Genomic DNA, 19,338 nt, shown 5'->3' on the forward strand with positions numbered 1-19,338 from the left:
CTCCTCCTGTTCAATCTTGGATGGATAAGCTGACTTTACTGAACAACAAACCTATCATTGATGACAGCACGAAATCCCTTGGGGTCATACTTGACAAAGGCTCAACCTACACTCCCACATCAATTCAATTGCTAAGAATGCACACTACCAACTGCGCCTTCTCTGGGGGATTTGTCGCTTCTTTCCGGAGCAAGACCTTAAAACCTTGGTCCAATCTCTGGTTCACTCTAGATTGGACTATTGCAATTCTCTGTTTCCCTAGATCCCACTTTTCCCCTCACAAATCCGTTCTCCACTCAGTGACTTGTTTTGTATTTGGTGCCAAAAGAAGTGACCACATCTCGCCCGTACTGTTCTCTCTTCGATGACTTCCCATCGAAGCAAGGTCAATCTACAAGACTGCCTGTATCACCCAGAAAGCTTTGCACACTTCCTCCTCTCAATAACTGGCAAATAAACTTAAAATCTCTGAAGGCTCTAGAGACCTTCACGCAATGTGGAAAAGTTACTGCTTGAGGCCCCACCTTCAAAAGGGAAAGAACAATGGCTCAATCCTTCTCAGGCAATGCGGTTCGAATCTGGAACTCGCTTCCTCCACTACTCTGTACCTCTACCCAGATTTTCAAAACTGACCTCAAATCGCTCCTCTTCCAAAGACACTTCCAGAATTAATCTTAAAATGTTGTAAATATGTAATAAATCAATGGCTTTAAGATCCTAATCCTCATGTATTTTTGAGTTTTGTGTGACTGCCACACATTTTATTTAACTTTTTCATCTTTCTCGTCTGTATCTGTAACTTGTTGTAAGTATGTACATTACGTTATGTAACATACTTGGTTCTATTGTGAAGCACTCTGACACCTTTGGGTAATGTCTGTGCTATATAAAATTGCATTAAAAAAATACATAAATTACGTGTGATGTAAACTGCTTCGACACCCCCCACTAGAATGAGAAATGCTATAAAACAAAACATAAGGAGATAGTGTGGTTATGGAGAGTCGTTGTTAAAGTTTGGTACTGATGGTGTTCATGGAAGAGAAGGTCATTGGGGGGCGCCACCACAGCTCGAATGCTGGCCCTGATTCCAACAGCCCCCGCATCCTGCGTTGCTCGGACCGCGCGCCAGTCCCGGGAAGCAGGCCGCGGTGCACCCAGGCGGCGCTCTCATTACAGAGTATAGGCGGTGACCTTGGCAGGGGGGCCGGGCCATGGGCGGCGCCGGGAAGTGTAGGACAGTCCGCGGTCTCTGCCGGTTGTCTGGCAGGGTTGGGAGCTGAGGGTTCTACTGATGCTGACCGATACCTCTGGCGGGATGAATCTAACAGGTGAGTGCGCCTCGCCATCGCAGCCTTGTGAGGGCGGTTTGTCGGTGCGGGGTTTACTGCGCGGGGACGACTGTCTGTGTGTACGTGTGGGGTGTACTGGGGGCGTGCCCTCAAGAAGACGCGGGGTGTTTGCTCCGTAAAGTTAAACTTGTTGCTGCGTTCAGTTTGCAGGGGAGGAATCGATGGGTGCTGCGCGAACCTCATCGAGAGCCAGGGAAGGGATAAAGCTCCTCATGTAGCACGCTAGGCGCCCGATGTGCATTTGTAGCGCCGCGGTCCCTGGATGAAACGAGGGAGCCCCGTGCTCTCAACTCTAGGACTTGAGTCCATACTGCAATTGAACTCACTCCTCCCCCACCACCACTGCTGCTGCGCTGCCAGCGTCTTCCTGAGTTTGTCTGGCTCTTCCTGTAACGCCCCTTGACCTTATAGCAGGGAACCTAAACACTCTTCTCGTCTGTGCTGCTAAGACATTAGACCGGTGACACGCCAGCGACACCCCTTAAGTTGTAAAGAGGCGCTTGATGTGTGCAGCCTAGAGTCCCCTCTCCCAACCCCTACAATTCTGCTAATTTGAGTCCGAAACTGCTGACAAGTTTTTTTTTTTTATTATTTGAATTTTGCATGCCTTTGGTTGCTCAGAGTCATCTGCTGTCACTGACTCTGGGGAGAGCAGGAGAACGCCCCTCTGTGGCAAGGTGCAGACAGGGCGTTTCCTGCTCAGCTCTTGTGATGTCTCCCTCAAACGCACCAGCGTATACCGATTCCATGCGTTGGCGTCTCGCTATCAGTGTAGGACTGCCACAGATGTTTGCAGCTATCAAATCCTCGTGACAATAGGTCCGGTGTTGCTGTATGCAGGGCCATCTTTTGGCATGGGCGAGTTGGGCCCAGGCCGCCAATATTCAGAGACGCACAGAGCTGTTTGCATTACGAGCATGCACACAGCAGCGTCCAGTGGCTTCAGTTTTAAGTGCTGCGGCACTTAAGGTGCCGCAGGAGGTTTCTTAACGCCTCATTAGACCTTTTCCCCTGAGCTACCCTCCCACCCCCTGCGGCCACCCCACCAAACAACTTGGCACCATTGTGAAGACATGAACTGTGAGTGATTCCGGTGAGGTGTTTGTCTTTCACACCAGTCATTGATTTGATTTGATTTCAGATTTGTAAAGCGCGTAGCTACCCTAGGGCGTCCCAGCGCTGACAATCACATCTGTAGCATTCAGAGGGGAAGTTGTATTATTATTATTATTGCATTTATTGAGTGCACAGCTACCCGGAGGTTTCCCGGCGCTTGCCTTGGGAACCCGTCCTGGCTTTTCCCTGTGAGATAGCCCCTACAGGGCATCCCCAAGGTGAAAGCCAGGCATCCCGCCGCAGGGGGCCGTTGTGGAGATTAAGCAAGCTTAATGCCCAGAGTTGCAGAGTGAGAACCCATGATTAGAACAGGCACCGAAGCGAGAATTATCGAGTCCGTGGACATTTGAGCTCAAGACCCTGCCGCGTCGGGAATTGAACCCTGGTCCCGGGTCTGACCACAGCTTCCGGGTCTGCCTGCTCTACACCGTGAGCCACACTTCTCCACTGGATGGAGGGTTCTATGGGAAGAGCCAAGTTTTTAATCGTCTATGGAAGGCCAGTAGGTTGTGTTCTCTTCGGATGGGGAGTGGGAGGGAATTCCACAGCTTTGGCGCATTGTATGAGAACAGTCGCCCCCCTGAGCGGGCCTTTCTTATTCTGGGGACACTGGCCAAGGAAAGGGAGTCTGATCTGAGCTGTCTGTTGGAGTGATGTGGTTTGACGAGAGATCTCAGAATAGGCGGGCCTCTGCCTTGAAGTATTTTATGTGAGATGCAGAGGGTCTTAAAGATGATCCTTTCCTTGATCGGGAGCCAGTGTAATGACTGAGGGCTGGTTTGGCAGAGCATCTATATTTGGTCTTGGTCATGAGTCTGGCAGCGGCGTTTTGGGCACATTGCAGTCTGTTGATGACCGATGAGGGAGCACCTAGGTATAGGGCATTTCCATAGTCCAGTGTAGAATTAACTAGCCCCTGTATTAGCAGTTTCCTGGACTGAAAGGGGATTAAGTGGAGGATTTTTCGAGCTATCTGAATGAGGCCAAAGCATATGCCGGCATTTTTTCTGGCCCGGACTTTAAAGTTGAGGTCCTGGTCCATCCCGATACTCAGGCTCTTGACTTCGGTCTTGGGGGTAGGGCTGCTGCGAAGTTGTCAGCCAGGACCTGACCCCTGATTACAAACGGACCCCTTGCTGTCTCATTCAACAGCGGCGAGGGCACCGCATTTATTTCCATCAAAGGCCTGCTCTGGCTGTATGCTTTCGGTCCCAGTTCACCGGCTGTCAGTGCAAGATTGGAAATTATTGTCTACCTACAGTGGTTTAGTTTCTTTGGGGTATTTTTGTTATATACAAGGAAACACGCATGCACAAGATTAATTTTATATTTATTGAAAGGCTGCTTTGGTTTTTATGTTTATTATTTTGAAGTTTTCTTTTCGAGCAAATGCACATCAAAATGCTTACAACAGACAGAGGAGACAATGCAATAAAATAACTCAAACAAAATCTATTGTAAACATTAAGCAATAACACCCACAGAGTTCTGAGCCCATCACCACGTAAAAGTACAATGTCCAATGCGACCAAGGAATAGTCAGTAACAAAACAGAAGCATCAAAATGACAATATCCTGAACGTGTTGTTAATAAAAATGTCTTTGGCCCTAGGACCGGTCAAGGCCGCGAGGTAGGCTGTCGTGCTGCAAAAGAGTAATAATGCATGCAGCATGGCAGTGCAGTGGGATTGGGCCAGAGGGGTCCACATCTCATTTATCTAACCCCTCGGTTGCCTGTCCCTCGGGTTGCATGCTACGTCACAGCTTGAGTTTAGTGGCCAGGCTGTCCACTACATCCCTCCCCACGTTGGTTATTGTAACCACCTGCTCGTCCCCTTCTTGTAGTCGCTCCTAGGGATGGCACTAACATAGTCGCAAGCGGGCTGACTTGAGTTGTCACAGCTGATACTGTTGACTTCTGGTTTGAAAGTCTTGCCTATAGAACAAATCAGTATGCAGTTCCTAACAGTGTTTGATGCGAATGCTCCACGGCATATGTAGAGTCAAAATGGTATGGAGAGGAGGCCTCTCCTTCGGAAAGAGACCTTCACACACCCAGCCAGCTAGGTGTCTTGCTTCATCATCAGGTCTGCTCCTTATCGGGTCGGCGGTGCTATAACCGATCAGGCACCCGTGGTGGGGCCTACTTGGCGGAGATCTTTTTTTCTTTATGCCGGTGGGTGAGGTGCATTTGAGGGCCCTAGGTGAGTGTAGGTGTAAGTGAGGATTGGTAAAATAGGGCAGGAGGTCCACTCAGAACAATTTTAATGACCGTGGCCCCTACCCTAGTTAAAAAATGCAACAAGACTCGTATCTTCACTCTAAGGATGTGGAGTGAACGTGCTTGTGGAATGAGGTCAACATGTTTCTCGCCTTTCAACCTATTAGATGGCGATTCGTCAGGACCAGAAGGATCTACCTACACTTTTTGGTAGTGGCTAAAAGGAAGATTAGAGTGTATGTGACCATCAATACAGCACCCTAAAAAGTGGTACCTAGCAGATCATACAAACACAACCTGCAATAAAAACAAGAACAACATTAAAACGATGATAAATGCATTTCTCAGTGTTCTCAATGGAGCGGAGGGCATGCATATCAAAATACCTAGCAACATGGTCATACCATGCTAGAGAATGACGGTGACAAGTGTCATGCACAATGTGAGCACACCATGTCACTTCAAATGGTATGGGGTCATAGCAGCGACAGAGGAAGAGAGCAGAAAACATAATACATAATAAACTCACCCTCATGGGATCAAAACTTTACATCAACAATACCGGCTCATGTAGACACTCAAATGTAGTGTCCTACTGGCTTTCTGTTTGAGCTGCGTTTGTCTGGTGGTTAGAAGATTTTGTAAGGTGAACAGTCTGACAATCGTTGTGAAAGGAAAGGCTGTCAATGGGTTTTCCAACACAAAACTTTTAAATAGCTTGTAAATGAACAGTACAAAAACATATATCCACTATTAGAAGAGCACTAAACAAATCCGAATACTTTACTTGGTGATGTTAAAATATTTCCAGAATTCCTATTACTGCCCCCGCCCTGAATACTGTGCTGTTGATGAACTAAGAGACAAGTCGGGGTCACGTGTACCCTAGATGTGGTAGATTAGATTTATATTATACATTAACCCCTTCCCCGCGGCCGGAATTCCGCGCCTGTGCGGCATATTCCGATTGCGGGCGTGGTCATGACTGCTCCCGGCCGTCATCAGCACACGCCCACCGTGACGCATGACAGACGGGAGCAGTCATCAGCACGCAAGGGGTTAAGCATAAGTTTCGTTGATTAAATCAAACAAAAGAGGTTTTTGTACAGCAGACATGCTGAACTCGCATAGTTGAAGGTGCTCTTGCATGTGATAATAAAGAAACAGGCGACTTGGTGAAATATAAGATTTGCCCATTACAGTTAGGCTGAGCCAATTATTTAAGTTACTAGATCTACTGGACTGGTAATATTTTTATAATTTTAGAGGCATGACCTTCTCTAGGTTGGGTTTCAACTTTAAAAAAAGGTAGTTGAAAGCATTAGTTGCACTACTGGGTATTTGGAATGGCTATCCATGATCAATATGCCAGTCCTTCCATCGGGAAAACTCCCGAAGTCCATGTTTAATTTCGTCCAGAAGCACAAGTAGGGCTCTACAGTTATTACTGGGATTGGGGTCCCTCCTCCTGTGAATTGTCACAACTGGCAGAGTTTTACTTTATCCTCCGCCATGCTGTCCATGCAGAGGAACATTAATTATGACCTTAGACTTGCTTTGGTTTTTCCACCCCCAGTGTCATTGGTGTGTTAGCTCTGCAACTCGTGCCCACAGCGACTGCAGGACAAAGATGCACCTCAGTCGTAGCACCAGACCCTCCGGGTGGCACTAATCTCTTCCAGACTCTCCAAATCCAGGTCATTATGAGCTGCTTTGGCTTGTTCCAGGTCTTCGCAGCATCTAAGAACTGCTTCCACTGATGTTGCTTCATGGCTTTGATCTCCTTCTTGAGGCAGGAATCTCCAATTTTTGCTTCCATGAGCTCCTCTATCGTCATTGACCACTTGGAAGTTCCTCCTGTACAGTTAAAGGTGGCAGGGGTGACACCCCCATCAGATTGTTAGCACTTTTCTCTCAACCTGCAAGTAGCAGGTTTCAGTACTGGTCAGGGCCCTACCTGCATAGTCGAGGGGAGCCCACTTTCCATGGCTCTTTTCTTGGGTTAGCTCTGCTCCGAGCCCTACCAGCCTGACGTAAATGATTGGCTCAGTTCGACTCTGGGAATCAGAGTGTGCGATTGTGTCTCTTTGAAGCAGTGCTGTTTTGATTTCTTAGAACGCAGCGTCCCAGCTCCATGTCGGGTCTGCTGGTGGTTATGCCTTAACGCACGCCGCAATGATTGACTGATGCCGGCCATTTTCCAAAAGATATTAAGGAGCTGATTTGAAAACGGACACATTGCTCATCCTGTGCATTCTGAACGGGCATTCTCGCATTGCACCATATCAGATTCTGTTTTTTATTGGACCTGAGCTCTCCGCTACGTCTAGTGGATTATGATTGCCTCCTGCCACTGAATAAGGGTGCTTTATTGCTGGAAATATCACTCCTGAGCCGGGCCTCTTGATTATCTTGAATACCCACATTGGAAATCTTTCAAGGATACTGGGAAGCGATAAAGCTTCTTCATTGAAAAAACTTGAGGTGCATGAGAACTTCATTTGTCTTTGGGAAATATTTCAAATGCATGTCGTTTCTTCATCCCCTCGCCTCTTCTGTGTGCCCTGATGAAGGTGTGGCCTTAGACCTGGCCTTGCACCGAAACACGCGTTGGCGTTGTTTGTTTTGTCCTGATATCTTGTCAACTAGTCTCCGATCCTGTGCTTGGAAACTATTCAGGACATTTTATATGTATAAAATCTGGCTATTGAAGTACGGTGTATATGGGATGATCTATGAATGGATGAGTATGTCAGAACCTATTGAGTTGGTGTATGTATAAAGTATGTGTGTGTTTGTTGAGTAGTATGACTGAACTTTTTCTGGGGTGTGTGGGATGTTTTTTGAATTATGTTGTGGTTTATCAGTATTATTCATGTTGTGTAAATATGGTCCTTCTGTTTGCAAAAAAATGATATTTTTATTTAAAAAAAGAAAGAAAGAAAATATGATTATCTTCATATAAGTTTTTTGTAGTGACATCAATTCTTGTTTCTGGTTACTGTGAGCTTATCCCTGCATTGTGTGAATCTAGGACTCTATTTGAGCCTTATTATAAATCACAAGGGGCAGACTGTTCTTGTTCTCTGAATTTACCAGCTCCATGTTGCACCTGTCTGGTGAAGGCATGGAGGGATTTCGATAAGATGGCTATACCCGATAGGTATGAAGCGCCCACATTATGTAGCCATAACCTAGCAATATTTCACCTCTGTTGCATTTTGAGGTGTTCGGGTTGTCTGGATGGCTTTTGCCTTCTTTGGATCTACTCTTGGGCCTTCTTTGGAAAACACAAATTCAAAGAACTTAATGTATGTCTCAAACTCTGTGGGAAAAATGCATACTGCTGTTCAGAAAATGTACGTGGACCGGGCGACACAGCTTTATAAGTCCATTAGGATGACTTTAATCCCCATTTGTTGTGTAATGTGTTTTTCAGCTGTTTTAGGACGTGCTCTGAGATGAGCAGCCCTATCCTATCTACTGCTGACATCTAAAATTTCCAAAGCTGTAAAAGGTCTATGCGATGTGTAACACTGTCTCCTAGTTGTAGTTTTGTAGCCAACATCACTGTGCTTACTTTGACTCCTAAACCCTCATAAATACTGGGAACAGGATACAGCACCGTACACATCAGATGCCCCCAGCATGTCTCTGTGCTTCAGCGTTGACAGTGGTGTCCAGTTAAATCTGAAGCTGAGCTAGCCTACGAGTATATGATGGTGATTGTGTACACCTGAGCAGGCCTTCAAGATTTCTGAGAACCGTGCACCAACTATTAGCAAGTGATGGTGCAAATCTTGGTTCGTTCTGACAAATGGTGATTGCACGTGAAATCTGAATATGCTCTAAGGATTTTCGAGTTATGGGGTAAATCCGTACATGCATTTAGGATTGATGGTGCAAATCTGGGCTACATTCACGTTTTCTGAGTATCGGTGCAAATATCAACATAAAACAATTATTGAAAGATGCTACAAATAGAATTATCGAGTGGTGTTGGAAATCTGAATACACACGAAGATTGACTATGGTATGGTGTACACCTGGACGTTTGCTAGGGATTAATGAGCAATATAAAAATGGTGGGGAGCTACGGCCAACTGCCAATTAGGTCAAGGGAGCCACGGGTCAAAAAAGTTTGGGAACCACTGGTTTAGGATCTGAGGGTCAATTAGTTTTTAGGGCTCTTCCACAAATTCCAACTTCTGCTGGGGAGGGTGAGGGCAGTAATGTCTATAAGGAAGCTTTATTAAGATTAGAAAAGAGATTTAAACTGGTAACAAATATTGCTTTAAACAGATATAAATTTTATACCAGAGCACAACTTGAAACAGAATCGTTTGATGAGTTTATTACTGCCCTGAGATCACTTTCCATACATTGTAATTTTGGTAATATGTGTGAGGAGATGTTGAGAGACCAACTTATTGTTCATGTTAAGAATAAAAAAACACAGGAACGCTTATGGGAATTGGGCGATCCCAAATTAGATGAAGCCATTGCTATTGCAAAATCTTTAGAACAATCTGAAAAATGGATGAATACCATTAAGAAACATACTGAACAAAAGGCAGATGTGGTAGATGAGGTATGTCTGGTGAAACATACAGAATCATCTACAAATGGAAATTCTCATTCAAATTATAATTTTAATTCTAGCAGAAGTAATTTTCAAGGAAATGTTAGGAGATTTGATAAATCGTTCATATGTTGTAGATGTGGAAGTAGAACACATTTAGCTTCATATGGTGGATGTCCTGCGATTAGCAGAGAGTGTAGGAAGTGTGGTAGATCAGGACATTTTTCTAATATGTGTAGAGATCTTAAGAAAAATATTCCTAACTCTCAAGCTAAAGTTGCTGCTGTCATGCAAGAGGTGCCTATTGTCAATAAATGTGAGTGTGGTGCGAATCACTGTGATGACACTAAGGTTTTTGTGGTATCCTTGATGGAATGTATGTCAAATGTAAATGATTCCTCTAATTGCATGTGTATCAAAAAACCTATCTGTGAGATTGAAGTCTTAAATGTCAAATTAGAGCTCATGGCTGATTCAGGTTCTCCTTGGACGATTATTACAAGAGATTATTTTGATTTACGACTTAATCCTGTTCTTAATATTAAGAACATTTTTCCATCTGATATTGTAGCCGTAAGTTTTAATGAAGACAAAATTGACATGTTAGGTTTCTTTGTGGTAGATCTTACTTTTAAAACTAAATGTTTGAGTGTCAAGCTGTACGTGGCTGTTAAAGGTGTGAATGTTCTTGGATGGAGAGACCAGTGGAAGTTTGGAATTACTCTCAATCCTTGTGCTACAGAGCCAGTAATGTTGGATAATACTGTTGGTTTGGAGAATATTGCGTTATTAAAAGATTCAGTTAGGTTACAGTCTTTGGTAAAAAAAGAGTTCAAAGATGTATTCTCAGATACTTTGGGTAAAATTATGGACTACTCACATAGAATTAAACTCAAGACTGGTGTGGAGCCGGTAAAACAAAAACTGAGAGGCGTACCAATTAATGTTAGAGAAGAACTTAAAAAAATGTTAAATGATTTGGTGACTGAGAAGATTATTGAGCCAATTGAATCGTCAGAATGGGTTTCTCCCATCGTTTTGGTGAGGAAACCTGATAAAAGTTTAAGAATGTGTGTGGACCTTCGAGCTCTCAATGCAGGGATCATTGTGGATTGTCATCCTCTTCCAAATATAAATGAGGTTGTATCAATGTTGGAGGGGGCAAAAGTGTTTTCTACTTTAGACCTAAGGTCGGCTTACCATCAGGTGCCTCTGACTGAAGACTCCAAATCTCTAACAGCCTTCATTACCCCTCAAGGATTGTTTCAGTACACTTGAATGCCGTTTGGGTTGGCATCGGCGGCATCTGTATTTCAAAGAGTTATGTTTAATATTTTTAGAGATTTGGATGAGTTCGTTAGATGTTTCCAGGATGACATTCTCATTTTCTCAGCCAATAACAATGATCATTTGCAACATTTAAAGTGTATCTGTGGGAAGTTGAGAGAAAATGGCCTTACTTTGAAACTTAACAAATGTAAAATGTTTCAACATTCTGTGGAGTATTTAGGTCACACGTTGTCTAGGGATGGGGTTGTTCCTAAAAAATCTAATGTGGATGGTATCACTAATGCTCCTGCTCCTGAAAATAAGGAACAATTACTTTCTTTTGCAGGTATGTGCGAATACTATAGCAAATTTGTGTATAATTTTGCTTCAAAAATGGAACCTCTAAGGAAGCTTCTCAGACATAATGCTGTGTTTCTTTGGGAACAAGATCAACAAAAAGCTTTTGATCTCATTAAGTCTGATATCCTCCAAGCTCCAACCCTTAGGCCGTTTTGTTTGAACAAAATGTGCATTATCACAGTTAATGCTAGTAGATATGGTTTGGGTTCAGTTCTTTCTCAAATTTCAGGAAAGGAGGAGTGGAATGTTTGTTTTGCTTCACGCACCCTTAGTGAAACTGAAAGGAGGTATGCTGTAATAGAAAAGGAACTTTTGGCATGTGTCTGGGCCATAGAACATTTTCGAAATTATATTTGGGGTAGTAAGTTTCTTTTGAGAACTGACCATAAACCTTTAGTAAATATTTTGTCTACGGGGGGGGGTGGTTGGAGTTCCACCGCTCGAATAGCTAGATTAGCTTCAAGATTGCAGGAATATTGTTTTACAGCAGAATTTGTCCCAGGAAAAAAGAATGTCATTGCAGATTTAATATCTTGTATGCCTTGTAAATTGACTACTGATGGAATTTCTGAGAAAGAGGTGGTTACTTGTTTACAAGATGTCATTGCAGGGTCGTTTGAGGATATATCTGAGCAGTCTTGGAATCTTGCTGATGATCGGGATGTCACTTTACAAATTATCAAGAAGTACATTCTTGAGGGTTGGCCTTGAAAAAAAAGATATATCGGAAAGTATTTTACCCATGTTCTCTGTGTTGGATGAATTGGCTTTGGAAAATGGTCTGTTTTTCAAGTCTGGTAAGTGTGTTCCGCCATTTGAAATGCAGAAAGTGATCTTAGACATTGCCCATAAAATGCATCCGGGAATGTCTGCTATGAAGCGTCTCATAAGAAACTATTTTTGGTGGCCTGGGATTGATAGGATGGCAGATCGAAAGGTTAGAGACTGTGAGGTGTGCATGGGAAGTGAAAAGATGTTGAGAGTAAATGTTCCTCCTTTAAAAACTTCTGTTTGACCGAATGAACCGTGGAAGAAACTGGCGTTTGACATTTCTGGTCCTTTTATGTGTTTTCTGCTAGACTCTCGCTATGCTCTTGTGTTGCTGGACTACCATTCTAAATGGCCGGAGGTCAAGTTTGTTTCCTCGGTTTCCACTAATGTGGTGATAGAGTTTTTCAAAGAAGTTTTTTCTAGAGAAGGTTGTCCTTCTGTACTTGTAACGGATAATGGGGTGCAACTTACCTCTTTGGAAATGGAAAATTTTCTCAAATTACAAAATGTTAAGCATTGTACAGTTTCTGTTTATAAACCTCATAAACGGTTTAGTTGAGCATTTCAACAGAGTTTTGAAGGGTTTTGTTGCTGATGTTTTCAAGATGGGTTCTGGATGGAGGAATTTGTTGAGAGAGAAACTTTGGTTATACAGGATAACTTCTCATTCTACAACTGAAGTTAGTCCTTTCCATTTACTAAGGGGGCGTGATCCAGCCTCTACCATTTGTCCATGGTGGTTTAAGGACAAATGTTCTAACAAATCCTTTTCTGATGATCTCATTAAAGATGTTGTAGAAAGAGTGGAATGCAAACAAGCTAAAGTTAAGGAATGGTATGATAACAAGTGGAAGGTGAAAAACCCCAATTTTGCTGTTGGTGATTTGGTCAGGATTAGGAAACCTGGTTTTGTCACCAAATGTTCTAACAAGTTTGGTAAACCTTTGAAAGTGATAAAGGTTTTTAGTAATACTCTACTTACTCAGGATGGTAAGTTATGGAACATTAGACGTGTTGCTAAGTGTCCCTCCTTACGTCATCCTAACTATTCTTCATTACTTAATCCCACCGCTCCTGATGTTCAGCTTCCTCCAAATGGTAATGTTGCTTCAAGAGTTAAGATGGCTGCTCGCTCTAGATCTCAACCGCTTAAGTTTGCTGATTATGTAACCTAGATTTTAGTTTTTTCTTAGATTAATTATTTTCTCTTTTGTTCTTTTCCTTTTGTTTATTTATAAGAGGGAGATGTGTTACATTCTTACTGTATATAGTTACTTGGTAAATGTTCCTTTAAACCTTGTGCATCATTCAGTATCCCTTTGGTTCTTCTTAGAACCTCCACTGCTGCTAGGCACCAGGTCAGTTGCACTGTTCCTGTCTGCCAGCCTGATGCTGTATATAGCTGTGCCACAACTTCTGGATTAAAGACTTAATTTCATATATGTTTCAGTGCCATCTGTAACAATTACACCACGCCGAGGCACAGAGATTGCCCTTTTGGGATGACACCGTTAATTTTATTGATGAAGGTGTGTCTGCCTGGTTTGTGCATCTAGACCTTTGTCTTTCTATATTGTTTACCGTTGAATGTTATAGAAGCACTTAGCCACCTTGTCAGATACCATAGCGGATCCCAACCCTTCATGGAAAATCAACCCCAGGACGTCAAATAAGTCTCTTTTTCTTGTGAGGGCAGTAGTGTTGCAGTGCGCTGCAAGGTATGTCTCTGTTGGCTTTTTTAGATCTATACCTCCACCAGTTGTTTCATAGTATTTCAAGGATTTCAGGGGCCCATTGAGTCATATGCAAATGACACCCAGAGGAACATTAGGTTCTCTCCAGACCACAACTCATTTAGAGATTTACAACACTATTATAGGAGACCTTCCTTACCAAAGAAAGAAGAAACTTGAGAGTGATAATTGATTAAAGCAATTCTTTGCCCCTGCAAGTAAACCAAGCCACCAGAAGTGCCTTTTATGCCATGTGGACCATAGAACGATTTTTCCCACAGAAGCTGAAGATGGCCTTCCTTATCCTCCATTGGGTGACCACCACTATATTTATATCTACATGACCACATCTTGCTAGCCTTAGGTCTTCCCTAGCTTCCCATCACTAAATTCTTCACTTTCAAGATCCCAGACTAGTGCCGTCAAAGGGGGTGGTCGTGCCTTCTGGCCAGTAAATCTCAAAAGATAGAGCAAGAACTAAGCACTCCGATCTAGACTGGCATTGTGACTTAAATGGTGTTATAGCATTGGAAGGGGCTACCCTTGCCAACTCAGTAGGCCCACCTTGGGTAGGCTAAAACAGAGGGTATGCAACGCTTACAACGCGCGCGTTACCACGACCTACCATTACCACGCGGTTGTAACAACGAAAGTTGTTACAACGAATTGCGCTGGGGGGCGCTCGAGGATAGTAAATCATTTAATTTACTATCCCAACACCTTCCCTACTATCCACGGGGACTGGTGTTAGAATAGTAAATTAAATGTTTTAAATTTGCGCCCCCCCCCAACGCAAGTCGTTGTAACGACTTGCGTTGTTACAACCGCGTTGTAATGCGCGCGTGGTAACATCATATATCCAAACAGAGTTCTAGGAGACCTGAGAGAATCTTTGCTCGACCCCTGGTATTTATGTCACGAGCAGCCGGCAATATCCAGAGACATGTGTGCTGAGTTCAAGCCATACCAACACTGTTTAAGTAAAGAACACATCCTAATAACCTTCAAAACCAATTGGGAAAATAGAGGGGAAAAATAATGAGCAGAAAGCCACCAAAATCGTCAATGTAGATGAATGAAGGTATGAATTTCTAAGATGAAAAGCACCTAGAAAAAGTCAGTCACTAAAGTAAAATAACAGTTCTTTGTGGACCAGAACCTAGATGCAATTTCCGGTCAACCACAATGCAGCTAAGGTCTGCTACACCCTGCGGGTTGTACTAGTCAAAGTTTTACCTTCAGACTTAATATTCAACTGCTAGGAAAGCTTTTTCTGATCAGTCCTGCATCCCCTAGCTCCTTAAAGCAGACATCTGGGCACAGCGTCTCTCTCATGCCTGGTCTTTGCGGGGCTTAGCCCTCTTAAGCCAGCTGGGCCCTCTTTGAGGCAGGGCTCCTTCAGCTTCTGTGTCCCTGAAGCAGTAACTGGAGGCAAACTACTTGCAGAGCAGTTCCAGTCTCCTGCTGCCAGCTGGAATCCTGGGTCCTTGTGTGATTCCTCTTCTTCCTTCAAGAGTCATCAGGCAGGAGTCTTCTCTGGTCTAAAAATGCTCTGAGGAGGTGATGGTTGAGGTGCCAGGTTTAGTCTGTGGACTAGCCAGTGATTGGAGAAAATCTACCTCCCAGTCCTCATATATTCTTACAGTCTCCCCATCTCGATTTGCTTCACTTTTTTTTTGCCTTATTGTATAATTACCCAGGATCCCCTGTTTCCACGTAGTATGACCCAGCTTCAACTGTGCAGGCCTGTCTTTAGCTTCTTGACAGCTCCCCTACCTAATAGGGTTTTTTCTCTCCAACTGCGGCATGGACCTCACTGTTTTTGTGGGTCCTGGGAATGAATAGGAGAATTCTTCGCTTGCATCCCCAAGTGAAAAGAGGTAGCACTAAACAAAGCTTCCCGTTGTTCTGCCTATTCCTTTCCACTCCCAGACAGCTAATCCTTGCTCATTGTTTAGCAGTTGGTACCATTAAGTCAAAAAAGTAAGCAAGAAGTAAAACATTTTTCTTGCCCTTTTCTTAGTGGAGGTGGAAAATAAAGATTTTAATTCCTCCTAAGCCTGTTAGGGTATGGTCTAGCCAGGCTTGCACAGTGAGATAGCTTTTGGGTTTTATTTCACTATAAGGGCACACTAACCCAATGTGTAGGGTGCTCTATTTTTATATATTTGTATCCTGCCCTTTGGGCTTGCAAAGTACACTTTAGGGGTGATATATTTCATGCATGCCAAATCCAATTTCTTTGCTGTGTATCACTGCAGTCTAGCCTCAGTAGAGTGATGCTCCTGGCATGAATATGTTTTTGTTACATGTGGGTGGTGTAAATATACACCTCACCCTTCATTACAATGGACACAAGGATGTTTGAAAAGCCATGTAGAGGGGGCCAACAAAAATTGGGCCCAGAAAAAAAATAATTATTGTAGATAATCGTGCAGAAAAGGCAGATTTGGTACCCTCACTTACGAGAAAATGTGCATTGGTAGAACCTTCTCCTTACTGGTGGGTGAGCTCTGGAACATGCTACCAGCGGGATATGGGACATCAACAATCACCTGGAATTTAGGAGGATTCTGAAGAACTGCCTCTTCCTATGGTAAGGCTGCAAAACAAGGCTAGACCTGATGTAGTCCACTCTCATAAGAGGAATGGAGCATGATAGTGCACTATGTTGCTCTGGCAAGGCTCTGCATGATGTATCTTACGGCTCAGCTGCACAATATCCATTAAGCGCATATTGACCGGGAGCTTGTGTACAGTTGACCCCACCATTTATGAGGCCCAGTTGTCTGCATAAGCGATCCTCTTTGTGATAATGTGCCTCCGCTGCAAAACTGTTTTTCATAGAAAGGTTCTCAGAACAGTCTGTTTGTGAATGAACTTTGCTGGAGGAAATGGTTTAAGAAACTGTGTCTCCTTAAGCTGTGTTAAAGAGGAAGCTTGTAATTTACTATACTGCGTATGCTCTACCTACTCCGCTAAAGCTGACTACAACTGACATTTACTTAAGCTGGTTGTTTAAACTTTGTCCACCGGGAAATTTGTGTTTTATTGTATCATATATCTTTCTAGAAGTGATAGTTGCAATTTACTGCTCATTTCTTATGAAATTTATTTCCCTAAGCCCAGTAAAACTGAAATGTTAATGAATTGTCCATGTTGTGACTGAACTGTTACTGCTAGACAAAGCTTTGCCACTGTCTCTAAATTTGATCTCAAGTAGTAGCTCTATGCTTGCCTGATTGTGGCCATGACCACTAGTATGATCATATCTCTTATATTTCATTGTCCTATTCCTCTCCCCACTTTGCTTTAGATTCAGGCTATGGGCAGTGCCAAAAGCAGTTTTAAACCACAATGCGTACACTATAAATACGACCAACAAATGTTCTATCCATGGCACTCCTACAAACTAGTGTGTTACCTCTCCACAAAGATTCTCTCCACCTCATGGTGGTATGAAGCACTATATAAACACAATACAGTATTATCAGTATAATTTCATTCATGGCTCCAAACTCATTGAAATCAGCTAATGTGCAAGAAAAAATTATTATTTTTTTCAGAACAAATCTTTTTATTGCATTTATATGAGCATTCTCAAAACGTAATCATCACTGAGAAATGGTTAAACATTGTGGTACACGTTTGGTACAAGATTGAGAGTTTGACAGGACAATTTAGTCTTGCATTTTATGGCTGAAAACTTCTATATCACCTGCATGGGTCACTCTATTAGTATTTCCCATAAATCCCTCCTACCCGCATCCTATGTCAACTACTTTACCGCCCTTCCCTACAGCCTCCATGTCCCCAAAGTGTCTCTCAGTCCATCGCTTCACGGTCTTGCCATTTATCTCATATAGTTTTACATTTCTGAGGGCATCCACTTGCTTTTTAAATTGATTCATTAGGCTGCATGCACCAGTCTAAGTTCTGTGACCCTCAGTGGAGTTTTACTGCCCCAGAGCTTGACCATGTCTTGCTTTGCCGCCAACAGGGTAGTGTTGCAAAACAAAAGTGTATTTGGGCAAAGTCTGCTCTTTCCATATCCACAATCCGGGCCGTGGTGTTGATTTACGGCAGGTCCACAGCGGGTAGGCGCCTGATGGCACTAAATCGGGCGTGAAGGTTTCCCGCGTAGCACTAAACCGGGCGTGAAGGTTTCCCCCACCACGCGCCTAAGGTGAAAGTTCACCACTATTAAACAATTGCAGACCCTTGACAACACAAGGAGAGTCTACACGGGAATTCCGTGAGTTGTGATAAACTATACATATCCCTATTGAGTGGTCACGCCTTAGCGTGCGAAGCCCCATAGGGTATGGATTTTTGGTCCTGATGAAAGCGGAGCTTAATTGGCTCTGTATAGCAGAAACATGTCAACCATATTGACCTTTTAGGACACATTGGTTCAAATTTACATAACCTTTAGGTGTCCGCCTTCATTCTGTTTTTACTGTGGGCGGGGTATCCTTCTATTAACATTTTTATAGGGTATAGCTATGTCTTCTTTTAATCTTCACTAACACACACCGGGGCACAAATTCACAAGCCCTCGAAAGTGAACCCAATAATGAAGCCAGTCGCCAACTTGTTTGGTGCATGAGGGTTCTTTTCGAATTGTAGTTCGCTCACCCGTCACTTTTTTCAAGGTTCATGATTCGTGTCCTTGAAGTATATTGCACTTGTTCTGTCACTCTTTTGTTGTTTGTTGATATCCACAACAATGCCACCAGCGGTGTTATCTCTATCTCCAACCAGCAGCACCCTTTCAAAATGTCTTTAACCGCTGGCAACTATGAACAAATACCTCTAACCTGACCTATTTATTTTCAAAAAATTGATTGAATCTAGACATTTCACAAGGATGCAACACTTGAAAGGAGTATTCAGGCAGACATATTATTCTTTACTTTTCTATTTATTTTCATTTTCGTAGCTTGAGATAAGAAAACATTTTTTAAAAAAATATAAAAATCTTTGATATCTTGCAATACAAATTTGATATTTTAGTGCTAGAAATTCATTGTTTACAGTGCTAAACTTGGTTTGAACCCCACATATAAACCATAAAGTGCTAGCAATCTGTCTATCATTCATTCCACATCATTCGCACAAAATCGTACATACTCATACTAGTGACAAAAAACAGTAAAAACAACATGGGAAGGCAATACAACTGAGAGTCACAATGTATCTTTACAACTATATGTTCATATCTCTGTCTTGATGATACATGGGTTTTAAATTGCTAGTTCGTTTATTTCTTTTTCCTTTTTTATCCCTTTGTACGTGGATCTCAGGTGTATAGGGCCAACGTACGTTTCAGTGAATCTCTTTATTTAAATCACCTGCATCAGAGCCAACATAGACACAAACAGGTACACAAACATATTTAAAATCATGGGGTTCTTCTCATTTTGTAAGCAGATTGTCCGCTTTTCGTAACGCAGTGCACAGGTGTGCTATTATCTGTTCCGCTTGAACGGTATCCTTTTACTGATTAGTGGGTTCACTCAGAGAGTCCTTTGCCAGCTGTGCAGAATCCCAGCCGGTCCAAACACTATGCTGTGGGATTTCGTGGTATGTATGCTCTTTATGGGCCAAATCCTATTATTCCTTTTTTGGGTTCCTTCACGTATTATATGTTGTTATTCGCTCGTTTTTTGAAAAAAATTTCCTCTTGAATGCAGGTCTACATTGACAATTCTGACCTCTGGAATATCCCGTAGTGTGACTTAAGTGGAATGTCCTGCACCCTAGGACTTTGCAAAGTCCTAGGGTGCAGGACAATTTACAACCCATGTATCATCAAGACAAAGAGATATGAACATATAGTTGTAAAGATACATTGTGACTCTCAGTTGTATTGCCTTCCCATGTTGTTTTTACTGTTTTTTGTCACTAGTATGAGTATGTATGATTTTCTGC

General features: G+C 42.9%; 1 protein-coding gene across 1 annotated transcript in view; it reads left to right on the plus strand.

The window, feature by feature from the left end:
- The first annotated feature begins 1,130 nt into the window (after positions 1 to 1,130).
- Positions 1,131 to 19,338, plus strand: part of RELL1 (RELT like 1) — a 136,642-nt gene continuing 118,434 nt past the window's right edge. The window contains exon 1 of the mRNA XM_086963993.1: positions 1,131 to 1,331. Within this exon, the coding sequence (XP_086820119.1) occupies positions 1,295 to 1,331 (37 nt within the window). The 5' untranslated portion in view covers positions 1,131 to 1,294. The remainder of the gene's footprint in view (positions 1,332 to 19,338) is intronic.

This window comes from Lissotriton vulgaris, chromosome 3_2 (assembly GCF_964263255.1).
Source record: "Lissotriton vulgaris chromosome 3_2, aLisVul1.2, whole genome shotgun sequence".
Taxonomy (NCBI): domain Eukaryota; kingdom Metazoa; phylum Chordata; class Amphibia; order Caudata; family Salamandridae; genus Lissotriton; species Lissotriton vulgaris.